The sequence below is a fragment of the Cyprinodon tularosa genome, unplaced genomic scaffold, assembly GCF_016077235.1.
Source record: "Cyprinodon tularosa strain WSP-4 unplaced genomic scaffold, ASM1607723v1 ctg831, whole genome shotgun sequence".
Classification (NCBI taxonomy): Eukaryota; Metazoa; Chordata; class Actinopteri; order Cyprinodontiformes; family Cyprinodontidae; genus Cyprinodon; species Cyprinodon tularosa.
In genome coordinates this window covers 227,639-253,491 of record NW_024039598.1, presented here as the reverse complement: position 1 = coordinate 253,491, position 25,853 = coordinate 227,639, and the positions used below count along the sequence as shown (strand labels likewise).

At 37.8% G+C, this 25,853-nt stretch overlaps 1 protein-coding gene across 1 annotated transcript; it reads right to left on the bottom strand.

Moving 5' to 3' along the window:
* Positions 1–7,811: 7,811 nt before the first annotated feature.
* On the bottom strand, positions 7,812–24,484 carry LOC119774801 (adhesion G protein-coupled receptor F5-like). The gene is made up of 8 exons (XM_038272481.1): positions 24,352–24,484; positions 11,200–11,306; positions 11,027–11,078; positions 10,762–10,905; positions 10,516–10,689; positions 8,199–8,354; positions 7,956–8,114; positions 7,812–7,858 (listed from the first exon to the last, which is right to left on the bottom strand). Exons 2-8 carry the CDS (start codon positions 11,299–11,301, stop codon positions 7,812–7,814), a joined length of 834 nt encoding a protein of 277 aa, XP_038128409.1. The 5' UTR covers positions 11,302–11,306; positions 24,352–24,484.
* Positions 24,485–25,853: the final 1,369 nt, after the last annotated feature.

Here is a 25,853-nt window from a genome sequence, read left to right as displayed (position 1 = left end):
GCGAGAAACGCAAAAGTAACGCAATAGTTACTTTTACTAGTAACTAGTTACTTTTATTGTAGAGTAACTCAGTTAGTAACTCAGTTACTTTTTGGGAGAAGTAACTAGTAACTATAACTAATTACCTTTTCAAAGTAACGTGCCCAACACTGGTCTTTTCTTATTTTCACAAATACATATTCACACCTGCATGAATAGAATAATTTGAACAAAACAAGCCTCCTTTGAAACAACTGTTGAATGGTAAGTTCAATTAATCAGAGGCATTTTATCATTAACTGTGTTTTTTGCTCACCGACATTTCTCCTTGTTCTTAAATTTGCTGTTCATAAAAAAGGATCTCAAATAGAAATGGTGTGGGGCCATATGCTATGATCATGGTGTTTGGACATTGGGAATCAGTGTCCACATTTCATCTTCACATGATGACTAGAGAAGAGGACGCAGTTTTGGTGAATAACAGCTGGGGAACATCTGCAGCCTCCCCTTTTCAGCCCAGGCCTCCACAGGCAAGTCACATGGTAGCCCACAGCGGTGTGACCACCCCTCCACCACAGTGGAGATCCAAGGCCCAGGGGGGACCAGATCTCCAGAATCATCAAGGATAGGTCAGAACCTTTCAGAACCAAACTACTGCAAAACAGACCTTTTGCAACACATTTCTCTTGAGTTTCAGAACTTATAGAGCCAGACTGGATGGGAAATCCTGCTTGATGAGAAACTGAGACAAAGAAGACCCCTGCTGTGAGCCACTAAGACAGAGAGAGACTGCCTTGCTGTGGCCTGCCTGCTAAACTCCAGCTGGATGGAAACTCAACCTTCCATTATTTGGCCAAATAATGTTTTAATCTCCTCATTGATTTGCATGGTAAATTGGTCTAAAAACATTCCAATTTCTTTAAATTTGTGAAAAGCTAATTTGATAATGTCCCAAATTCTTCTAGATAAACTTTGGTTTTCAAACTTAAAATCCATCTTAAACTGTAATATGGTTTTCAATCATGTTTCCACTTCCTCTTTGTACATAGTAGTTTAGTTTAGTTGAGTTTTACTAGTCTTAGTTGTGAGTGTTAAACAGAAATATGTTTGACGTGGAGCTGAATGATTTTTGTTAATAAACTCTTATATTTTAAACAGAAGTTGTGGTGAATTTATTACATGTATGTGCAGAATTAACTGTTTGACCATGATAAGTGCTCAAATGACTCTTTCATTTATTGCTTTAACACACAGCTAGTAGGGCGGATGTTCAGAAACAATATATAACAGTCAAAATAATATCTCATAAAATAAGATATTTCCCACTGCTGAAATAAACATCTTACAGTATAAGAAATATACATTTCCAGCGGGGTGGGAATTGAACAGAATATAAATTCACAAGATTATCAGATATGCTTTAATAATTTAATAATCCCAGAGGGAAATTACTTAATATGACATCTTACCTGGATCTACCTGTCAGTAGATAATTCACCAGGTTTGTTCATATGTCTAGTGAGTGGTGACCTGAACGGATTCGTTTTAAAGTATTGAAGGAGAGTGATGTTGACTAACAGATATTTAGAAGTGTAATGAGCAACACATACAGCTGACATTCACGTTCAAATAATAACGGCACTTTTCATTGGATAAAATCAGGTTTTTAAGCACTTCTTATGGCAAACAGCATGACAGACCAGCATGTCTACTGCTAGTACTAGTGTGCACAATTCAGACTCATCTACTGGTGTGTCGGATGCCAGTTTTGCAGAGCGCTTGACAGTAATATAAACTAACAAAGAAAGATTCAGACAGGAAAAACTAAATCAAATTTTTTTGTGCAAACTGTGCCCACGGAGACACATCATCATGACCACATCAAATTTAAAGCGACACATTGAGTTAAAGCATCCAAGCTGACTTGGGAAATATCTGCAACTAAATGAGGAACGTAAGGGATAATTTTGGATCCAGATCTTTTCGCAGAACCTGAATGTTCTTGTATGTTTTTGAAGTTCTGTGTTATTGGGCTAAATAAAGCCTTCACTGCATATAAAATATACCTTCAATGCAATGAGTATTTTACATTTATTTCTATATGTTATGATCACACATATAAAGGGTGAAATATGAGGTTCTATTGTGTAGGATTGTGGCTTTATTTATCAAACAAACTTGAACTTGGTAATTTATAGGTTTTTTGAACTTAGCTAATTTTTGAAAAACTGAAATCGATGTATGATCTAGTTAATTTTCATCTGTGTGAACTGAATTTTGAGCTCGTCATTTTTAACTATGAACTAGCACAACATTGGTTATCCCAACAGTTGCATTAATCTGCATATTTCCAATGGGATTACAAGGAAGAGCCCAATCATAGCTTAAATGTTCTTCTTACAGCAGCCCTGAAATGGATTACAATTAAGTGGGAGCAAATTAGAGCCAAGTTTTTATAAGCTTATGGCTGAAAAATAATAAGGGTATTTTACCACATGGAAAAGATAATATATGTATTAAGATCTGAAACATATTCCTTTAGTCATTACTCCTACCCAGTGGAAAATCTACTCAGGTAATCAAGTTATACAATTTAGGCTACTGGATTATGGTACTTAGACCTTCCACCCAAGGTGGACTCTTGTGTCAGGTTTTTACGGTGATGCTGAGGCCAAAAATAATGGTGTTGAAATTATAAAATGTCTTCCTGAGACATTTACAGGTATAGTGGAGGATTCTGACAAATTTTCGAAAAGACCTGCCTTGTCCACTTCAAGAATGGATGTGTGGCAAAAATCACGTGTGTCAACCGAAAAGCCGCTCGTCTTGTGACCAGTGATTTGTCTGTATTTCTGGGTGTTGAAGCGAAAAGTGCCGGTGTCCAGGCTACCGTCAACGCAAAGGAGTAAGGCCGCCGTAATTGCCGTTGACAACCGATCAGAAATGTTCCCCATACATAAACGCTTTACCAATTCATCATTCTTAACCTTCACTTACTTTAGTATATTCTGCTGTAAAATCAGTGTGATTGGGCTACCTTGAGTTTCACAGCTCCCCTCTTCACCCACACTCTCTCCATTCATCTCCTGGTAGCAATCTTCATTCACTGCAGCAGCAAGGTGCACCTATTTTGGGAATTTTCTTCCATTCTTCCAGCAGTTCTTCTTAACTTTTTCTTTTCTGGAATCCGCTTAAGTACCGCTTTTTGGTATCCATCGTTGCTAACACATTGTATGTAACGGTTATGATTTTAATCTTCGCTCTGGGTTACCCATAATTCCAAGTTGTAGTGTAAAAACTTAAATACTCAAATAGGCTACATCATTCTTTTAAGATCTTTATTGCGGTTTGAAAAATATTATCTGAGTGTATTTTTTTTTACCAACTGTCTAATGAACTATACACAGCAGTGGAGGCTGGTGAAAAATATTTTTGGTGGGGCTGATATAGCCTAGTGTATGTCTCCAACTAATCCGGAATAAGAATTCAAATAAACAATTGGACAATACATACAATTTAACAGTAATGATTTAATTTACTATATAATAACAGTAACAGTGATGATTTGGGTCACTGTGACGGGGTTCTTTGGCCTCCAAGAATCCAGTCTCAGTCGGATTACCGGTGTTGGTGATTTATTGAGCTCAAAAACTCAAAACAGGGTGCAAAAGAAACTAAACATACAAGATACTCTGGGCCTCAGCCTCCCTCCAGTTACCAGCAATGTAACAAAGAAACAGAAAACAAAAATTGCCGCTTTTCTTCCCACAGCCCTCATTAAATAGTTTAAGCCCCTCACATCAGGCTCTCTTATTTCTGATTTCTTCTCATTAAACAGTTTTGTCCATATATTACCTCCACAAACAATTGATGTACAAAAACAAATAATTTTTACAACTTAATTCTTTTACACAGATTCATTGACTTATTCAATTACACCAAACTGGGTTTGAACCCAGCAAAGACGCAGCAAGACTGAAGATGACAAGTCCCCGTAGCATAAACACGTACACCCCCCCCCCCCCCACACACACACACACACGGCTAACCCCACTGAAATATTAAGTGTGCACCCTCAATATGCCAGCAGGTAACCAGGAACAGCTTGTGTGTTTTAAGTTCATGGAGCTACTGGTCTCAGCGCGAGTGTATTGGTCCTCACAAACACAGTATAACAGGAATGTGTGTGTGGCGCGCAAAGTTAGAGAGGTTGTTTTAAGCGACGAGGTGGATTCGTCACAGTCACAATAACCATGACATGAAATGTTCATATCCTACAACAGGGATATTCTTCTGGCAAACGGGTAGATAAATAAGGATCTCACCGAATTTGGTGGAAGCTGCATCTCGGTCGTTACATTCGCCATCCTTCCTCTAACTGTCTGCACCTGCGCTTGGGTTCAGAAGCCTGTTAAAGCGCAGTATTTTCAGCGCCCCAATACCATAAAGTTCCGAGACGCTGATTGGCCATTAAATTCACCTAGCAATAGTACATGATTGACAGATTCTCTGCAAATGTGGGTCAGTCTGATCAACGCCCCCAGAACAGAGACGGTTGGAGTCTGTCTGTGGAAATCCACAAATTAATGACAGTAGATAGGGAAATGTAGTTTATATAATTTGTTTTGCTTATAGGTACACAGTCTAGTCTAGAGAGTAAAACTGACATTTGTGAGTTAATTTCTAAAAATATATTTTACGTTTCTCTCTTCTTATCAGGGAGGGCGGTGCCCCAGCGCCCCCTATGGGCCGGCCGCCACTGATACACAGTTATTAACATAGTAAAGTACCGCTGTCTGCCTCGCTAATTGTGTAACGGCTCACTGTCCTGTTGAAATCTGCCATCTATTGCGGTATAAATAAAGTCTGGTAAGTCAATCTAGTATCAGGTGGGCTTAAGAGGAATTTCACACCTTTACACCTGCAAATAGACATCCTAGACCACAATTGCGCAGTGAGCCAACCAGGTGTCAGTGACGGGGCCCCTTAGCAACTGAAGTCTCTGCTTACAGATAGTTACGCTATTGCAGCTGGTTAAATTTACTGAGTGCTGCTGTGTGTCTCTCCTCCAACCAGCTTCTTCTGTGAGCAGTGAAATGCGACCGCAGAGCAGATGTTTTAAAGCGACAGATCTGATGATGTTCCACCGAGACGTCGGACACGCTGCATCCAACCTCTGTTACCTCCACTGGCTCTCTGCCCCCCTGCACTGTGGTTCCAGCCCCGGAGCTGGCGGCTCGGTTCGAGGGCCCGGTATGTTTCGACTACGTGCTGCACTGTAGTCGACCAAAATCCTCTACGATTTTGAAATTCCCCCCGCACATTTTTTTAGGTATGGAAAGTAGGACATGTTTGGTAAAAGGAGGACGTCCGGTCACTGTGATATATATTTCTCCCGAGGTTTGGCGATGTTCTGAGTGAATTTGGCCTGTGTGTTGGGTGATATGTCATGTGACAAACTAGATGACCAAAATATTTCCATCACTATTTTTTATTGTTATGTGTGATGTTTCTTAAGTTATGAAAATCTCTTGGCAATTTTAGAATATTGCTTTGTTAATCAACATTAAGTAACCTCAGCAGAGGCAGGGTTCCATTACTAGTACTTACTCCTTGCTGCAGATATCAACCTAAATTTAATTCTGTCCCCATCAGGCAAACATTTTCAGGATAAAAACACTTCTGAACACCTGAGTCCCATACAAAAAATGTAAATGGATCTTTTTTTTTTTTATCGTGAGCGACAGTCAACCCTTCCCTTCAATCATTAGTTGTGTATGTACAGTTGATACAAGATGATGGAATTAACTTTATCATAAAGGTGAACTGTGTTTGGGGGTGAAAGTATGAGTACAGTAGTTAATTTTGGAGCTTCATTCCTCTCCTTTCCCCATAAATTCCTATGGTATTTTTGGGTAGGGTCTTTGCAACTTACTTTACCCCTAACAATGGAATATGACAACAAAAGTAATTGGGCACATCTCGAGTCCAGGGCAGACATATTGATAACTATATTTTGGGGGCGCATCTTACATTTAAGGCTGCATCAATCTTGAAGAGAGAAGAAGATAAAAAAAAGAGTCCAGTTGAGAGGTATAGAATAATAGATGTCTATTCAATGCACATAGAATGCCACAGTGGTATTATGTAAATGCTTCTTGCTTAGCCATGTCAGGCCCCAACAACAACAAAGCCGTCCATTTTCCCTTTATCCCTGCTGGGGTTGCGAGGGGTGCTGGTGCCTATCTTCAGCTGTCTAGAGGTGAGATGCGAGGTACATCCTTGTCAGGTCGCCACTCTATCGTAGGGCAACACAGAGACAAACAAGACAAACAACCATTCACGCACACACTCACACTTAAGGAGAGTTTAGAGAAGCCATTTAACATCATAGTCGTGAATTTGGACTGCGGGAGGAAGGTGGAGTACCCAGAGAGAACCCACGCATGCACAGGGAGAAAATGCAAACTCCATGCAGAAAGATCCCGGGACATTAAGGAGTAGCTAGACAAAGCATTTCATCAAAAGAGAAAGAGTAGGATTTGGAAAATATTCAATGCTTCCTTAGGACATTTTGCGTGGCTGTTGCTTGCTGTGTAGTTGGACCAAGGCTATAGGTTCTTTAGGTTTGGTTCACCTCACATCAGATAAAAAGACACAAGCAAGCGCTGCATCTTGTCAGCTGACCAGCTTGTATGAATCTCATGTTTTGGGCACGGACTGAACTCTAATCCAGAATTACCTGCCTCGGACGCCCTGGCAGGTGCTGCTGCAGATCCACAAACTGTTAGTCGTTGCTTTAATAATTTTCTTTTTAATTATCCCACTGTCTGTCTTGCCTTAATACTTGGTCTCTCTGTACTGAGTCATTACAGAAAATCCCCTTCTAGTCCATGTTTACATTTTTTGCTTAAAACCTTTCCATGTCCTACTGGTCACCTATATAGGTTGATGCTTATACATGAAAACCAAGGAAAATGTTTAAAAAGGAAATTCTGCCAACTAATGGATAACTTAAAATTGATGAGTGCCCTTAATATCACCCATCCATCCATCCATCCATCCATCATCCATCCATCCATCCATCCATCCATCCATCCATCCATCCATCCATCCATCCATCCATCCATCCATCCATCCATCCATCCATCCGAGATATGATGTATCCTGTCCATTTACTTCTGCACAAAAGCAATTTCAAGGAACTATGGAAGTCAACTCTTACCCTATTGCTAAAAGCAAAACTGCAGGGGATCGTTGACGCTAGTTTGCTTGCCCAGGTGGATCAACAATTCTCTCTCTAGGACCCTGTACTGTGGGATATCAGGGCAACAAGTCTATAGGTCTATATTTCTTTGGTGCCAGAACAAGACATGAAGTCCTAAATATCACTGGAACTGTCTCCTGGGTCAGACTGAGGTTAAAGAGGTACTGTAGAGTCCTACAGAACTGCTCTGCACAGGCCTTCAAGACTCAAGGACCTGGTGCTTTATTGCAGTCTCTTCAGTTCTATAAAGAGATATACTGAAGGCATCAGGGCTAGCACCATCTTCTGGTTTGCTTGAGAGAAAATGACTAGAAGCTGGAAAATCTATGACCAAGCAGGAAAAAAAGTGGCAGGCCTTCTTAGTAAATTCTGATTGCTCTGAATCCATTACTGTTACAATATTTTAGCTTTAGTACAGGTATGGAATTAAAAATGTTAATCCTTTCAATAGCTTTACTTCCCTTCAAGCTGGATTAAGCATGTGAGGATTTAGACTGATGCAACTTCCCCTTAAATCAAACAGTAACTCTGCCCTAATGTAATCTACGATTCATGTCTCCGTGTTTTAAGTACCTGTGGAAGTTGTAGGTGTTGGCTCGCATGTAGTATCATCTGCGGAGTACAAAGAAAAACAAAACTATATAAAAGAAGTTAAAAAAAATAAAAAATAAACACATTTTTGAAAGGCTTATAAAAACAGTATGCTTACTTGTGTTTGCCTGGCAGAACTCATCATTAGATGGAAGCCCATATATACAGGTACAGGATTGACTGCTGCATGAATTTCTGCTGTTACACATGTCACATGGCCAACTAAAGCCAGTCTCACATTGACATTGGTGACCATCAGCAGAATATGGATTGCAGACTTTTTTCAAGAAAAGGAAACACACATATTTTTAAGACATCAAATCTGATTCACCAGTGTAAATCAATTAGAAAATACTCTTACGTGTTGTTAAGTAAACCTCTTTCACTTCAAGAGACTGTGAGAGGGTTATTGGGAGGGAGATGGATTGCACAGTGCTTCGTACATAGCTGAGTGCATATGATGGAAAACTAGAGGCTGGGATTTCCACAACAATGTTCACATAGCTTTCCACTGGATCTATGCAATGAATGAAAAATAAACTAATTTTAGAAAAAAAGGGTAATGCTAATAAACAGATAATAAGATAAGACTCAGGACATGAGGTTCAACATATACACATAAAAAAATCAGTGTGTCATATAATTTGCTTCTATAGAAGATGATTTCACATTTTTTTATCACTGTGGAACTGTAACACAAAATTAGTAGGATTGCATCAGCTTTTACTGCTGGGAAGTCTTAAGTGGTCTGATGTTTGCTGTTCTCTGTAGGTGTAGGTCACCTTGTTGCTAGCTTAAGAAAGTAGCCATTATTCAGGCATACTTTGATGAATTTGCTCATTAAGATGTAGAGTTAATAAATGATAAAATATTTCAAATAACCTTAAATATTTTTGTATTGCTTTTTAAGCTATCCCACCTCCTTTTGCTAATTTATACCTATGCAATATCTATCAAATAATACAGATTTTTATTTTCTACCAATATCTGAATGTTGCTATAAACAGTACAAACTTGAAATCAGATACATTAATATATATTCCTCAAGGGGTTCGGCAAGGTTTCCCATCTGACAGCTAAATGTTCTGAGTCAAAATTGGCCTGTATGTGGTGTGATATGATTGGCATATAACACATTATATGACCACAATGTTTCCATCATAATTTTTTTATTGTAATGTTTCTTGTGTTTGAAAAAATCTCTTGGCAAATTTAAAATACTGCCGTGTTAATTAACATTAAGCAATCTCAGCAGAGGCAGGGTTCCATTACAATGATTACTCACTGCTGCAGATGTCCTGCTAAATTAATTCTGTCACATTCAGGCAACAGTTTTCAGGATAAAAACACTTCTGAAAATCTGAGTCCGATCCAAAAAATTTAAATGGATTTTTATTGTGAACGATAGTCATCCCTTCCCTTCAATCAATCATTAGTTGTGTATGTAGAGTCTCAGTTATATAATGGTTTTCTCTTTTTCATAAAGGTAAACTGTATGTTTCCTCATTCATTCCTATGGTATTTTTGGGAATGATTTTGGCAACTTACGTCACCCCTAGCAGTGGAATATGAAAATCAAAGTAATTGCAAATCTCAAGTCAAGGCCAGGCATTTTGATTACTGTATTTTTGGGTTGTATCTTACATTTTAGGGCGCAGCAATCTTATATAAGAAGATATAAAGAGTCCAGTTGAGAGGTGTAGAATAAAATGGTTTCTATATGCACTACATAGAGCATAGAATGCCACAGTGGCATTTTATGCTTCTTGCTTAGCCATAGCAGGCCCCAACAACAACAAAGCATTTTATCAAAAGAGAAAGCGGGATTAGGGAAATATTAGGTGTTTCCTTAGGAAATTTTGAGTGGCCTGCTGCTTGGTGTGTAGTTGGTCTGAGGCCAAAGGTTATTTAGGTGAATTTGGTTCACCTCAAATCAAGTAAAGGGTAATACACTTTAAGTGAGCAAACAAACAGAAAAACTCTCTACCGCATATATTAAATCACTGGGAAGGTTTCCCTGTGCACTTAAAGAGGGATTCAAGGTTTTTCATTTAATGCTAAAACATTTCCTCATATTTGATATTTTTACAACATACTTTGTTGGGGCAGGCCACTATTAACCTTATTTATGAAACAATATTCATCCCTGAACTACATTCATTAAATGATTTGTAATATTTAGTTTAACCACTAGATGCCATCAGTCACCTCTTTCTTTGTTCCTTTTCCTTCATCTGTTGCTTACATCTAGTTTATGGTGGGGAATGTTTATCTGTATCTAGAGCTTGCCGGCAACATACCTGCATTTGGTAGCTGTCTTTATCTAATCTCCTAGACCTAAGTGTCTAAGTAACTAAATATGTTCAGACTGGTATCGTAGAGTAAGGTATATGATATCATTTGTATTTAGACTTAGACAACTTTTATTGTCATTTTGTATACACAAAGTGTATACAAAACTAAATTTTGTTTTTTACAGCTTTCAGAACATTTCCATTCCACAAAGTGCAGCAGAGATGAAAGGTTAACAGTGTGGGAGAAAAAACATGGTGCAAAAACAGATTAATGTGAATTTCATGCCTTATAGTAATTGTCACACGGTATAAAAAGACAGCATCTTGGTAAAAGTAATAACACATTTCTAAGAATAAATATGACTAAAAAACGTTCAGACTCACCTGTTTGGCTGCGGTTTAACTGACAGTACTGACCGTCAGCAGGTAGGGAATTAATGCAGCCACATGTGTTACCAAGTATGGCATCACAGACTCCGTAGGTAATGCAATTGTTAAAAGACCAGGCAAAGCTCTCCTCACATGTGCACTGGTACCCATTCATCCCTGGTGAACACACTGTAGGAAAAAAAAATGTATAGCATCTTTCCCAATCAAAGGTTTAAGGGGAATAAAAGAGTTGTAATATACCTGTTGTGGTTTCAATGCTGGTGATTTCCACAGTGTTGTTGATCGGTATGGGAAAGCTCATATTGCTCAGAAACATTTGGATACTCTCAAGGTCAGAGTAAGTTATGACAACTTCAAAGTCATACTCTGTGAAATTTGTGAGAGCTAGAAAGGAAATAGATATGATTAAAGAGTGCAACGAATACCTGTTGTAATCCTTGTTGGAATACCTGTTGTAATCCCAACAGTGATATTAAATAGACATTTAATGTTTGCAGTGACTCACTTTCTCTTTTCTCTCTTACATGAAACATGGATGATGTAGTATCCTTTAGTTCCTGTAAATAATTCAGCGCACCAGATTTTTTAAAAACCTCAATCATTAACAGAAACTATCAGGTGTTTTAAACTATTATATTGTATAATTGTAAAATGTGTGTGTTAAAATGTTAGGCTCACCTCAAAGAAGGTTGACATAGACTGCCTGATTCTTTGTTGGTCGAGAGTGAAGCATATGACCAGAAGCAAAACAGCAAACCGCAATGCCTTTGGAATGGCCATCCTGACTGCAGAGAGATAAAAATAAATATCCTTGACACCTTTAAAGCTACAGTGTGTAATTTTCAGCGACATCTAGCGGTCAGACTGCAGACCGCAGCAACATGAACATCTCCCCCCCACCGCTTCTCCCCCCCAACAGTACGGCGAGCGTTACGGGACAAAATGTCTTCCACAACGTCCGCATCACCTACCTTCTCAAGTGATGAGGTTTGTTTACATAGATAATTTTACAGATAGTATTTCATTAGTCTGTGTAGGGTATAGATTTCAGTACCGTCTCAGTTCATCTCTCTCAACTTGCCGTAGTTACTTTCGAGCGTAATGGGCGATCTCGCAATCGCTAGTTTGTAGGCTCTGCGCTGCCGTAGCGCAAAGATGTCTGCCTCCATGGCTGCGAGACCCGCTCCTATGTAATTATAAATAACGAATTCTAAGGCAACGCAAATATTAAGGTTAAGAGGCTGAGCTCGTAGATGATGATAAATAACATAGTTATGTATAATATATTACATTTCTGACTGTATATCCCTGTAATTATTACACACTGTAGCTTTAAGTGTATGATAAAAAATCTCCCCGAAAGTCAAGAACCAAGTATGTCCCAAAATACTTTTTTGTGTCCTGTTTTACCAATATAGCTCTGTGAAAAGATATCCCAGAGTTTATAAAACTGTTGGGATCCTCAGGCTTGCCCACCAGAGGGCGCCGAGGATCCTCTTTTGCTTTTTGTATTTTCTCCTTAGGGCTGGAGTTACTGTTGGGATCTGGAGATTACCCTCTGTCTCCAGCAGAGTGCGCCGTGGGTCTTCTAGAGCTAGAACCTTCCAGCACACCTGATTTCCATCTACTCATCAGGAGACCTCCCCTTTATAAACTCCTGCCAGACCTTGCTTCTATGCCGCAGTGTTGATCTTAGTTGGTTAGAAACCTGAGCCTCTGTTATTGGAAGAATCTTGGTTATCTCTAGTGTGAGATCAGATTCTAACTCTTCCCTGTTTCTGCCTCACAGGAATCCTGTCTCTTCGTGAAGCTCTGGATGAGCTTAACCTACTGTCTCCTCGTGAAGCTCTGGAAGGGCTGCCTCACTGGTAACCTGTCTCTGGCCAGAAGCTCTGGAAGAGCTGCCTCACTGGTAACCTGTCTCTGGCCAGAAGCTCTGGGAGAGCTGCCTCGCTGGAAACCTGTCTCTGGCCAGAAGCTCTGGAAGAGCTGCCTCCCTGGTAACCTGTCTCTGGCCAGAAGCTCTGGGAGAGCTGCCTCACTGGTAACCTGTCTCTGGCCTGAAGCTCTAGGTGAGCTTAACATGCTAATCTACCCTGGTGAGCCAACCTGAAGATTCCTATGTGGATTTAACCTGAAGACTTCTATGTGGAGTTTACCTGAAGGTTCCTATGTGGAATCAGCCTGAAGAATCCTATGTGGATATTCCTGGTTCTCTGCAATGAGCTGGATGCTCAGCCTGAAGAATCCTATGTGGATATTCCCTGTTGTTCTCTGCAGTAAACTAGAAGCTCAGATCTTGGTCTGCCATGCTAAGCCTGAAGCTAGAGGCTTAGCTTCTCATGGACTCTGCTAACCAACAGTCTCCAGTCCCAGTGCATTAACCTTGTGTTTTCATCCTATAATAAACATTTGAACTTTTTCCCTGCCTCCTTTTTCCTTCTGCATCTTGGGCTTGCCTAGATTACCCATCATGACAAAAACGAACTTTGCTTTCACAAGCAGACCATTATAGTAGTTGCCATAAGGTTGCCATAAGGTTGATATTTGTATATTTAACTTAAAAAAATGATTTGGTGAGTAAAATCCTCTACAATGGACACAGAGACAGAAAGGGAGCTGAGAAAGAAAGAGAGGATAAGAACTAAGGGGAGAGGGAAAGAAATATAGATAGGAAATAGTGCATGAAAAGAGAGAAAATAAAACAGCAAAAAGAGACAATACAGAAGATATACAGTTACTCCTAGAAGTCTAGTTCCATACCTACATGAGACAAGAGAAACACAAAACAAAGAAGAAAGCAGCAAAAAGTGAACAAAGAAGACCAAAGTAAAAATAAAAAATCAAGAACAGCAGGTATTCTTTAGATTTTTCAAAGTCAATAATTGTACTGTTTTACTGGAACAAAGACGTGGAAATTACTGGACCAGTCTGATGCCATTCTATGTACTTTCTGTAAGTGTGTAATATTATCTTTGGAAGATCCTTGACAACAGCATATAAATACTGCCCGTCAGAGGTAGATGGTTCTATCTTTCTATCTATCAAGCCTAGCTGTCAGTTGAGAATTTCAAAAATATCTAATTAAATAGCTTTAGAAAGGTGCAAACCTGGTTCGGGCAGTAGTGACTCTGAGTAATGTATGAAAGCAATGCAAAAAAGCATAGTATGTTTTGGGTATGTCTTTGTTTGGCTGAAAGAAACGGTGAACTATAAATGTTATTGTTATGTCTTTTATAATTTTCTTTGGTTTCTTATTTTGTTTTCTTCTTTAAACCTTTTAGGGTAAGACTACATCCTTTTCAGATAAACAGGTGTCTCTCTGGTGCCATTGTATTTCATCTTTGAGGGAAATCATGGGCCTGGATTGCAATCAGTACTATGTCATGACTAGAGGTGAGTAGATAAGCAACGCCTACAGTTTCGCCCCTATGAGATCTGAAAAAATACCAAAAAAACACCCAGATATCTATGAATGGAATGTAGTTGTTCAACTCGGTTAAAACTTTACACAACCGTGAATCCTTGAGTCTTATGCTGCAGTTCACTGACTTAGAGAAGACCCTGAGACCAAGCATAGTTGATTTTCTTTCATCTTCGGCTCATGATATGATCTGTATTGTTTTTGTTTTGCTTACTTCTGCTGCAGCATAAACATTCTCAAAGTCACATTTCTCTTTTGAGATAAATATTTTCGTATTTTCTTAGAACTGCTGCTAACTTGATTGCTGAGCCTATTGCCTCAATTTTTAATCTTAGTTTATGTAGTGGTACCATACCTACATCTTGGAAGTCTGCTTTTGTCCTCCCACTTTTGAAAAGTGGAGACCCTTCCTTATTGGACAATTATCGCCCAATCTCTAGATTGTCTGTGCTGGCCAAACTGTTTGAATCTCTTATAAACGAGAGACTCAAACTTTTTTTAACTGAGAACTCAATTTTAAACCCATTGCAGTCTGGCTTTCGACAAGGTCATAGTACAGTCACAGCTGTTACCACAGTCACAAATGACATTTTGAATGCTTTAGATAATAAGAAGTCTTGTGCTGCAATATTCATTGATCTTTCTAAAGCGTTTGATACAGTGGACCATGATCTTCTTTTGAAGCGATTACAAAGAATAGGCTTTAGTGATACTGTACTACGGTGGTTTTCAAATTACCTTAATGATAGAACGCAGTGTATTGTAATTGATAACTATACCTCAACATCATTAGAAGTTACAATGGGGGTCCCACAAGGGTCAGTTTTGGGTCCAATTTTATTTTCTCTTTATATAAATGACTTGGGTAAGGACCTGAAGACAGCAAAAGTGCATCTTTATGCAGATGACACTATTTTGTACACCACAGCTTCATCAGTGAATGCTGCATTTGCACAATTGCAGTCTGCTTTTAATCATTTACAAACATTTCTTATTGAATTAAAGTTGGTACTGAATGCTAAAAAAACTAAAACAATGACATTCACACATTCACGATCCTCACCTAACATTAGTGTTTCAACACAAGATGGAACTAAAATAGAAGGAGTATCATCTTACAAGTATTTAGGCATCTGGTTGGATGATAAGATGTCCTTTGGTGTTCATATTGAGAGCCTCTGTAAGAAACTTAGACCAAAGTTGGGTTTTTTCTTTAGAATGAGGAAGTGCTTTCCCTATCTTGCGAGGAAAAGGCTAGTTCAGAGCACATTCCTGTCAGTGCTTGACTATGGGGATACACTGTATATTCACTCCAGTTTATTCTTACTTAAAAAACTGGATGTACTGTACCACTCTGCCTTACGTTTTATCACAGGTGCATCAGCTAGGACTCACCACTGCACTCTCTATGAAACTGTACAGTGGTCTTCTCTTTACATGAGGAGAAAAATTCATGTACTGACTTTTATTGCTAAAGCCCTTATGGGTAAACTACCTTTATACATTTTTAATTTACTTTCCATTCAAGATAGTACTTACAGGACTAGGTCATCAGAAAAAATACTTTTACATACTCCATTTACAAGAACTGAAGTAGGAAAAACAGCATTTTCATCATTTGCACCTAAAGTATGGAATGAACTTCAAGCCACTTTAAATCTTGAAGTACTTCCATCCATAAATTCTTTTAAAGACCTGTTAAAATCATCATTAACTGACAGATGCAACTGTTTTTGATTGGATGCCTTATTTGCTGTTTGCTTTTTGGTTGTATGTGTATGCCCAATCTTGTTGTGTTGTTTTTAATTTTGCCTAGATGATATGTAGCTGTGGTTGTCTTGTCTCCTGTGGTTTTATGTTAATGTAACTTTTTAAGCCGCCTTCTTGGCCAGGACTCCCTGGAAGAAGAGTTACTTTAACTATATGGGACTTTCCTGGTTAAATAAAGGTTAAATAAATAAATAAATAAATAAATAAATAAATAAATAAATAAATGAAACACCATCAAACATTACATCATATTTTTGATATATTAAAATCAAGCTTCTGTTTTGATTTAAGAGTATGCTGTGCAGGCTTTTCATGAGGTTGGCCTTTGCTTTCTACTGCTTTTTTACTTTTTTTAATGTGACCCAGTCAAATGAAAGACATTGTTTTAAATCTTGGGACATTGCGAGTGAGGTGGGGAAAAAAAGCACTAAATGGGATCTTCTCAGAAATGAATAGGAGATTAAAAAGTCGATTAAATATATTTCTCATACATAGTTTCTTGTATACATTTGGACATAACAGAAGAGGCTGACCACTGATTTGTAAATAATGGAAGAATACATGTTCTGCAGGAATGGACAATCCAACACTATGATACATTAAGTCAGGTATGCAATGGAATCTAGTGCTCATCTTTGACCTGCTTGAGGGATATAAAATCATTGCTTATCTCTATGCCAACCTGCTAACCCCTCAGAGAAGTAATAGTTAGCACTTTATGATTGTTTGGCTGATAATTCTACTCTAACCTAACCCTGAAACATCAATAATAGATTAGTGAATGTTGGCTTACAGTATAATTATGTATGTAAACATTAGTCAAGAGTCTCTTATCCCGAAAATTCGGCTTTGTTGGTGATTAAATTAACATACATGTTTTAAAATCTGCCATCAAGATCTGGGTGGAATCTGGATAACAAATTCCACATTTTTGTTTTACTTGTTTCATGTGGGATTAATCTATTGAATGAGGTAGAGATTTAAAGATAAACTAGGCTGTCTAGATATAAAGTCATTTGATTGTATAAAAGCTAGAGTACGTCACAGGATGATAATGAAAGAAAAGCAAAGTAAATCCTTCCCCTGAATGCGATTAAATGCCTGACAACCAATTAAACACGCTTGACTACTTATGCCTTTATATGAAAGAATGAACAAGTATGGCTCTGTTCCAACATGTTTATGTGTTCTTTGCCTTGTCTTGGGAAAATAGGTACCAAAGACTGCATCCCGCATAGTGCTTCAAGTGTTGGGGGGGGCTTAACCTGTTTGTTGTTATGTCCTGTGAGGACATATGTGATGTCATATGATCATATTTGGTGATTTTGGTGGGGCAAGTTAACAGGTTAACAAAAGAATCAAAGAAAATGGGGTTTGGCTAAACCCCCAAATATGAATACAATATTTGCATGCACCTGGCAGTTATTCAAGAGCCCCCCCCCCCCCCCCAGTAGACAATATATAAATTAGCCATGCCATTTTGTAGATGCGGGCAGAGATTTTACAGTGAAAACAGGCAGAATTGAAAAAAAAACTGACAATTCTTAAATGGTTTCTTCATAATTACAACTTATAAATTCACAATAAAATGAACATTGCTTTTCTCAACAATATATAGTTTTGATCTTTCTTCAGTTTATTCTTTGCCAACTTGCCTTTTCTCGTATGTCTTATAATACATCTTACTTATTAACCCCTCAAATACAGTGCTACTTTATATAAATTGCACAGTTTTAAGGTCTCCAATCTTCTCTTAATGGGTGTGTTGCATCAGACATTGCTATTTAACCCAATTCAGTCTATAAAATTACCATTTTTCAGTATTCTGATGTTATTGAAGCAAAAACATGAAGAGCAAAATATACTCTAACAGAAAGTAGTCTAAGATTATTTGAATTCTTGAGAAGTCACCGTACCAGTTTAACTATCAATAGACTTACAATCAAACAGGTTCAAGTATGACTCAGTCCTTTTTTCCGGGCATGCACTACAACAATCCTCCTTCAAGGTAAGGGTTACACCTAGAATCTCATATATTTAACTATGATGGAAAAAACAATGCATGGCATTTTCATTAAATGCATTTGGTAAGAAAAACACACTCTTTAAGTGGTCTACTTTATTGACCTTGTCAGTCTTGTCCCTTCCGCTTAGGCAGTAAGTGACTTATTTCGGTTATAATTTTTTGTTGAAGACTGTTTACATTTAGTAAAATCACAACTTCCTTAGCAACACAACCACTATCATTTTCAATTAGCTGCTCATCAGCTGTTTAGCAATAAAATTATGTGAACAACATATCTTTCCCTTTTTTTGGAGCACAGACAAGGGTAATTGAAACTGATTTTGTTGTGAAGTGGTTAGCTGTGAGGGAATACTAGTGTTAGATTTTAGGTTAAAGGTATAGTGGAGGATATTGTTTTTCCGGGTGGATCATCAAAATAAGTGGTCCTCCTAATTGTCCATCATTGTAGTGATATGTTTACATAAAACTTTCCTACTTGCTCGTCCCCACTTTCATTACCAGTAGTGAGTCTGATGGTAGAAAAACTGCAAATCTTTTTTTTTAAAGGTGAGAGGGCAGGCCTTTTCAAAAATTCTAGAAAATCCTCCACTATACCTTTAATAAATCAAGCTATCTTTTTTAGACCTTTTCCTTTTCTCTTGCAAGTAGCTATGCATGATATAATATGTGGTCTATAACTTTTTTATGTAAGGCCTGTTAAATGAGGAAGTTATGTCCCCTTGAAGGCAGTTGCACCTCGGGACTTCCCTTCCAGTTCTTTTCCTGGGAGCAAGTTGTTTACTACTCTTAAGTCAAACTGGGTAAAACCATGTTAAAAGGACTATAAAAACAGGAGTAAAAAGGTAACAGAGTTTATTTCAGATCAGGTTGTTACGGGACAGAGAAAAATGCTTGGAGCTTGCACAGCTCTGGGCTCAAAAAAGCGTCCGGCAAAGATTTAGCCCCGAACAAGGTCATCTCCTGTTTCTTATAGCTTATGAGTCTATGTGTTGCACCAGGCGGATGCTTAGCTGTCCGTATCAGAAACTGACACGCCATCCATGACCAAGGATTACACATAGCTCTCCTTTATCAGTCAGGCTCCAAGATGTGCCCATATCCTGTATATTTTTAAAGACAAGAAGGCTGTCCTGATTAGATGACCTCCGTACACACACTGACATCCACAATGTGAAGGAAGGCCTTCTACTCTCTCTAATCTGGATAATAAAGTAACAATGCACATGATGTATAAAGAATAAACCTAGCAGCCTATATGAGGATTTGTGAAAAATGGTCTGGGGATGGTTAGGTCATTTGTTTTTTGTTTTTTTTTTCTTTTAGTGAGAAGCTGCTAGTTGACTATTGCTTTTTTGTTTTGAAATATACACAAAATGTAAAAAAAATGGTTTGCAAATGTTATTTTCGTAAGTTTATAAAATAAATAGTTTTCCATTTCAGATAAGGTAAACTAATTATATCATCATTAAAGAAGGCAGATTTGTTCATATTCTGAGACTGGATCTGATTACTCATAAAGAGAATTTTGACAGGGTACCAGTTTCCTTTTGCTCAAAATATCTTTATAACCTTCCTCAGCTATGATTTTTAGACATGGCTGAACAAGGCCTGCATGTTATCCACAGAAACCATAGCTAAACTTGGTTTTTATATTCATATGATATATCTTATTCTAGGCTCAAGCCACACCAAAGCTTAGCTCTGTTGTAAAATTGAACAAATATGTTCTTGAAATATGAATCAAACAGAAGTGAAGATGGTTTTTCAAATCTCCATCCCCCAGCCCAACAGAGACCTCCCCTCCCCTCCACAGCCATTCTGACCAACCCCCAACACATCCTCACCTTCAGTCCTTACCACAGAGAAGACCTCCAACTCCACCCCCCCTCTACTCAGAGCCTGCCTTCCTCCCCCCTCATGGTCACCTTAATGCAGGTGGGAGGCAAACTGATAAGGCTGAAACAGAGGAAAGCCTCAGGACCAGACGGCATCCCTCCAAGGCTGCTAAGGACCTGTGCTTAGCAGCCTTGGAGGAAAAATAAGGAACAACAGTTTTTTTTTTTGTTTTTTTATCAAAATCTATTCTGTAAAATGATATGAAAAAAAGATTAGTTCCTTTCTTCCTTTTTTGAGTTAATATTTTACTTCTAAATCAAATATGAAGAAAACTGATTACAAGCATTTTAATTCAGTTTTTACAAACTCTCTTTTGGGCTATAAGGTAACAGTAACAGAAAATAATCAGAAAACTACAGCATCAGAGCTACAGTAGCAACGCAGGAAAGAACAGTCAATGATAGCTTACAAGAACTGCAGAAATATATTTCAGTGCAGCAGTCATGGCAACACCTTAAGTAGTTGCAAACTGCTAGTAAATCAGCAGCTTGATCAATGAAAATGATCATATTGGCTCTCCTAAACCATTTATACAGGAAACATATTATGAATATTATTTGTGTAATATACATGAAATGGTATGTAAAATGATACATACATTTATCCACTATAAGAATCATTTGGAACACTGAACCTCAAGAACTTAGTGCAGATAAGCCCCTGCAGGTTCAGAACAATGCTGTGGCTGGTCCTCAAAGAAATAGGAGAAATGGATAATTTTTTGGCACTTTACACAGTCCAAGTCTTGACTCTGGCTCAGGGGGTTATTAGGTGAGGGAGGAGGAATAGTCCAAAGAGGCTATTATACACTGCAGTCTTGGTTCAACCATCTATATTTGCAGCAGTTACATTTGAGGATAATGCCAATCCCTAAAGTCACTGTTTAGACATTTAGTCGGTCCACTATTGTTTGTTCTATTAGTGAATCTGTGATCAACCAGGTGATCTTTCAAAGAAAACTTTAGACCTGCATTTAGTTTGATTACTCACACCTGGCAGGACATAGCAGCACTGGTGGAGCCTGACTTGGTCCTTGTGGAATGGATGAAGCCAGAAGGTACTCCTCACGCTAGGTCAAGCCTGGATTTATCTTTTATCCCGAAATGCTTGAGTTCAGTTTTTGTGAAATAGGCCTCTGAATCTTTAGTCATGAATTGTTAGGAGTGATTGGTTTCTCAACACACCCGGGGGTATCTCCCTTGACTCACACCAGTTTACTTACAGAGCAGACCACAGAAAATACCATTGCCCTCACACTATGCAGAGCGCTGAGTCTCCTATAGAACAAGAAGGCCTACATGAGAATTCTCCTTGGGGAGCAGTTCCCCACTCTCCACTTGCATCTAGATCAAATATTCTCTGTCCAAACACCATCAGTATGTGGGCCTCATTATTGGTCCTCCACATTCGCGCTCAGCATAGTTTTCCCTCAAGCAATAATTAATATATTCTATCAACATAAAGCACTATTCATTGTATGGCTGTTACATGTCATCAGAGATGGCAAAAGTACTCACTTTCCGTACTTGAGTAAAAGTACAGATACTTGTGTTAAAAAAATACTCTGGTAAAAGTGGAAGTACTGATTAAACTTCTTTATTCAAGTAAAAGTAACAAAGTACAGGCTTGTAAATTTACTTAAAGTATAAAGTAAAAGTAGAAACCACTTTTTTCATGCTGTTGCCTACATTTTAAATGGATGTCTGCCAATAGGACTAGATCTCCCTTGTGTTCATTTTCAATCATCTCGTCGTCCATACTACTATGCTAACGCCACCGCCACCAAGCTGCAATGATTTGCAGCGAATGAATACCGCCGAATCTGTCGATTCATCTTGTAGTGGTGCGTCAAATGCAACGTAGATTCCCATCCAATTAGATTGAATTTGGTATTGATGACGTGAAAAATAATAACGGTAACTCCATTGAAATGATTCAAAACTAAAGTAACGAGCCAATTTTTTAAAATGTAAGGAGTAGAAAGTACAGATATCTGTGTGAAAATGTAAGGAGTAGAAATAAAAAGTCGCCATAAAAATAAGTAGTAAAGTAAAGTAAAAATATCAGAAAAATCTACTTGATTCCCATCTCTGATGTCAGGTATGCTGGTCATTGACCTTGAGCAAGGCACCTTAAAGTAGAACTGAAGTCAGTCCCTCGACTGGCATGTCTGTCACTGCCTCTACTTAGGGACTAATTTCCCGCTGTAATCAGCTTCACAGTCATGGTAAGACATTTCTTTGATTTTACTTTGGAGAATCTTTTGGCAACGAATCTATTAAGATTTGGAGTAAAACCTCATAAAACATTGCAAATGAATATCTGAATCCTTTCAAGTCAAGTATTTTTTTAATTCAAATTCAATTAATTTAATTGAACCGGCAGAAATAATTGTCAAAGTCTGAAAAAAACTGCTAACAAATTTAAAAACATTAGAATTAGCCTGAATATAAAGTAAGCCTGTATAAAATGTAATAATTTTAATCACCTTTCAAATATTCACTTAGAGTATTTATTTTACAAAATAGACTGTTTATCAGAAAATCAGTATTGCTTCTATTGGCTAATTTAAAGTAAACTAGACTACATGCTGGCAATGAATAAGTTAAAACTATTCTAACGAACTGAAGCTATTTACCATTGATTGGACGACAGGCATTATCTAGCGCCATATAGGATAGCGGCCTTTCTTGCTGGGGAGTTGGCAACACTGGTGAAGGATGATAGGAGCAGAGAAGTGAAGCTATTGAAGAAAAATTTTAAATTTTTACAAAAAAAAGTGTTTAAATATATGAAAAATAAAACTTATAATACAATTGAAATGGGACTTAGAGTTAAAAAAGTTCTTGTTCTCTGCACATCCCATACTGATGAGTTCATTCTACTGTATATTGTGGCATTTTGAAACAACTTTGTCAAGAGGAGCCAACACCATAGCAGCCATGCAAATTCTGCAGACAACTGTTAGGACAGCTCAGTGACAGCACTAGGGGGATATTTCATAATTGGGATATTAAAAATATATAGTTTTGACTAGTTCAAAGTAACTGAAATATCTTGATTATAATTCCAGATGTGTGACACTTTAAATGACAAATCAGACGATGTAATTTGAGATATCTCAAATGCATTTTGACTCTTCAAAATGTGATTAAAGGTATCTTGAATTGTTATTTTTCCCCTAGACATAATATAAAAATATAAAACATAATTAAGGGCAGTCACAATGTAGTAAATAATGTTTGACTATTTTATTAAAATTTCTGTATCTCTATATGGGTCTGTATTATGAATTGTGTTCTCAATTCAGAGGGCCCCATGTCTGTCTTTGCCTAGCGCCCCAACTTTCCCAAATCCGCCCCTGCTTCGATTCTCTCCTTTGGGTTTCATCTGCTGTGCCAAGAATTACCTCCCCTGTCGCAGGAGCACACATCGCCCTAAACTCACACCCACTCATGAGAAAACGGATTGAAATATGAACGAAAAGGGAAATTTTAAACATATTCTTAATGTTTTTATATTTCTTATACGTGGATGCCTTAGAATTGATAGTTTTGCTGGACAGGTAAATTTCAAGACCAAATAATGAATTATAAACTTTGGGGAAAACAAAGCAAGTAATATAGAAATAAAAGTTGTCTGTTAATATCTGTTTTTCTGTCTACGTAGCATGGTGGCTGAGTAGGCGCACCGTTAGTTCTGTGGTCCCTTTTAGTTTAATCGCAACAAAGTCTATTCTATTCTATTCTATTCTAAAGGACACCCTTTTGCAGACCAAATTGTTTGTATTTTGAACAAAAAATATAATTGGCTTTAGAGAGGAATGAAACTATGAGCATAAAAAATGAATCTGAACTGAAATACATTTAGTTAATTTATTGGTAAGAGTGAGTTTGTATTAGGCTATAATGTTTTGTTTTTTTGTTAATGACGTAGCATATTACAAATAGAAGGAAATGCATGAATGTGCACTGCAACTGCAGGACTAAACACAGTCTCAAACATGGCAGTCACTGAGATTTTCTTAAGAGAAAATGAAATTACTCCTGGCTGGTTTTTCACTTCATTCAATTGCAGAATGTTAAATATTAGAGCTCCAATCAGGGGTAAAACACCAACTAAAGGACTAAATCTTTGTTTTGTTTTTTTCTTCTCAGCAGCAACAATGTAACATCAGTTTACCTTAAGTATGACTAACTCAAAACACCGTAAAGTAAAATAAAGACTTTTTATAAAGCAACATTGAACAGTCTATCATAACAGATCAGGGGCATTATCTCTTTTTCACAAAATAAAGAGAAGGTATAAAGAGAGTAAAAGTCTTAAAATCTTAAACTTAATAAAACCACATTTTATCACCACCACAATTTAAAACAGTACGTTTTTAAGCTAATCAGATCATTACATTGTGACATCATTTACCCTATTTTGAAGGAGATATTAATCAACAAGTGGTTTAATAAAATTCTGTTAATGAGCATAGAGATGTGTAAATGGAGAACAAAAGGAAAGAGGATGATAGTGTGAGTATTGTTCACCTCATTCGAGTTCACCTCTCTGTATACAGAACGAAAGGAGATAGATAGAAAGTGTACATAGTGTCAAGTCGTAAATCACAGCGTTGACTAAACTTGAAACAAAGCAGTTTAACCAAAACGCAAAAAAGATTATTGAAAGAAAAGATAAAAAAAAAAACATTTTGTGATCAGCTCACCTCTTCTCGACTTCTGGCTTCCAAACTGCTCTCGTCAAGAAGGAACTTTCATTTTACTGCTTTTCTCCAGAGTCACACAGCTGTCCTTTACGGAGCCAAGTTAAAGCCTTTGATTGCTCTTCCTGGAAAAGTTGTCAGGCTTGTTCAACAAGTTGAGTTATGACAAATGCTTACTGAAGTGTCTAGTCACTAACCTGTGGCGATTGTCTTGTGAAAACAAATGTCTATTACTTCTTTTTAGAGTACCACTGCATGGCTGGAGGACGTTTATTTTCTTTAACAGTGTTTTTTTGGTCTGTGTCAACTTAACCTGAGACTTTCACTCATCTTGAGTTTTAAAGGAATAGTACACCCAAAACATGATTAGCCTTCATTTTCTACTCACTCCATGCTGAACAACACTCTGGAGTACTTTTTTGATATCTCAAATGCATCTGGAGATCTGGGAGGCTTCTTGCTGTCTGGTGACATTCAAATAATGGAGGTCTATGGTGACCGAGACAGAAAGGTCCATAAAAGTCCACAAAAAACGTGTCAATATTCCTCCATACTGCTCGTCCAATGTATTCCAAGTGTCCTGAGTGGGTAGCATCCAGAATTTACTCGAAACGAAGTCATTTAGAATGTTTTTAGAGCATAAACAGTAGTGTATAGGATTTCCTGAAAGCGCGTTCACGAGTCTACGGAAGCCGGCAGACCAAACCAGATGAAAGTGCGCATTCAGCGTCTGCTCTGCCAATAATGCAAGCATAGAAGAAGAAATGTGCTGTTTACCTGTGCAAAGAAAGAAACAACGAAAGAAAAATGTCTGAGGACTTCAGTGTTGAGGAAGAGCATGAGTTCTTTGCCGAGCTGAATGCGCACTTTCATCTGGTTTGGTCTGCCGGCTTCCGTAGCGTCGTGAGCGCGCATGTGCGCGCTTTCAGGAAATCCTATACACTACTGTTTATGCTCTAAAAACATTCTAAATGACTTCGTTTCGAGTAAATTCTGGATGCTACCCACTCAGGACACTTGAAATACATTGGACGAGCAGTATGGAGGAATATTGAAACGTTTTTTGTGGACTTTTATGGACCTTTCTGTCTCGGTCACCATAGACCTCCATTATTTGAATGTCAGCAGACAGCAAGAAGCCTCCCAGATCTCCAGATGCATTTGAGATATCAAAAAAGTACTCCAGGGTGTTGTTCAGCATGGAGTGAGTAGAAAATGAAGGCTAATCATGTTTTGGGTGTACTATTCCTTTAAGTATGCCCTGCACAGAAGGGATCAGACATCAGTATAGTGAGGCCTCAGGAATTTTATGTAAAAGCCAGATTTTTTTATGGTTATCAGAAAAAAAAGCTAAGTGTTGTTGCAGCTGTTTGGTATTTTTGGAGAATCAGATTAGAACAAATATCATATAATTAAATTAATTGTTTTAAAGTTAAATTAAGTTTCAATATATTTGATATTAAATCACAGAAAAACTTAAAGTCAAAATTCTACAGTTAAATAGA

What these genes read in the sequence shown, in the direction of transcription:
- LOC119774801 (XM_038272481.1), bottom strand. Translation starts at nt 11,301, where the DNA reads ATGGCCATTCCAAAGGCATTGCGGTTTGCTGTTTTGCTTCTGGTCATA. An exon ending in CAGCATTGAAACCACAACAG is followed by an intron (nt 10,690 to 10,761) that starts GTATATTACAAC and finishes TTTTTCCTACAG; the next exon opens with TGTGTTCACCAGGGATGAAT. An exon ending in GTTCTGCCAGGCAAACACAA is followed by an intron (nt 7,859 to 7,955) that starts GTAAGCATACTG and finishes TGTACTCCGCAG; the next exon opens with ATGATACTACATGCGAGCCA.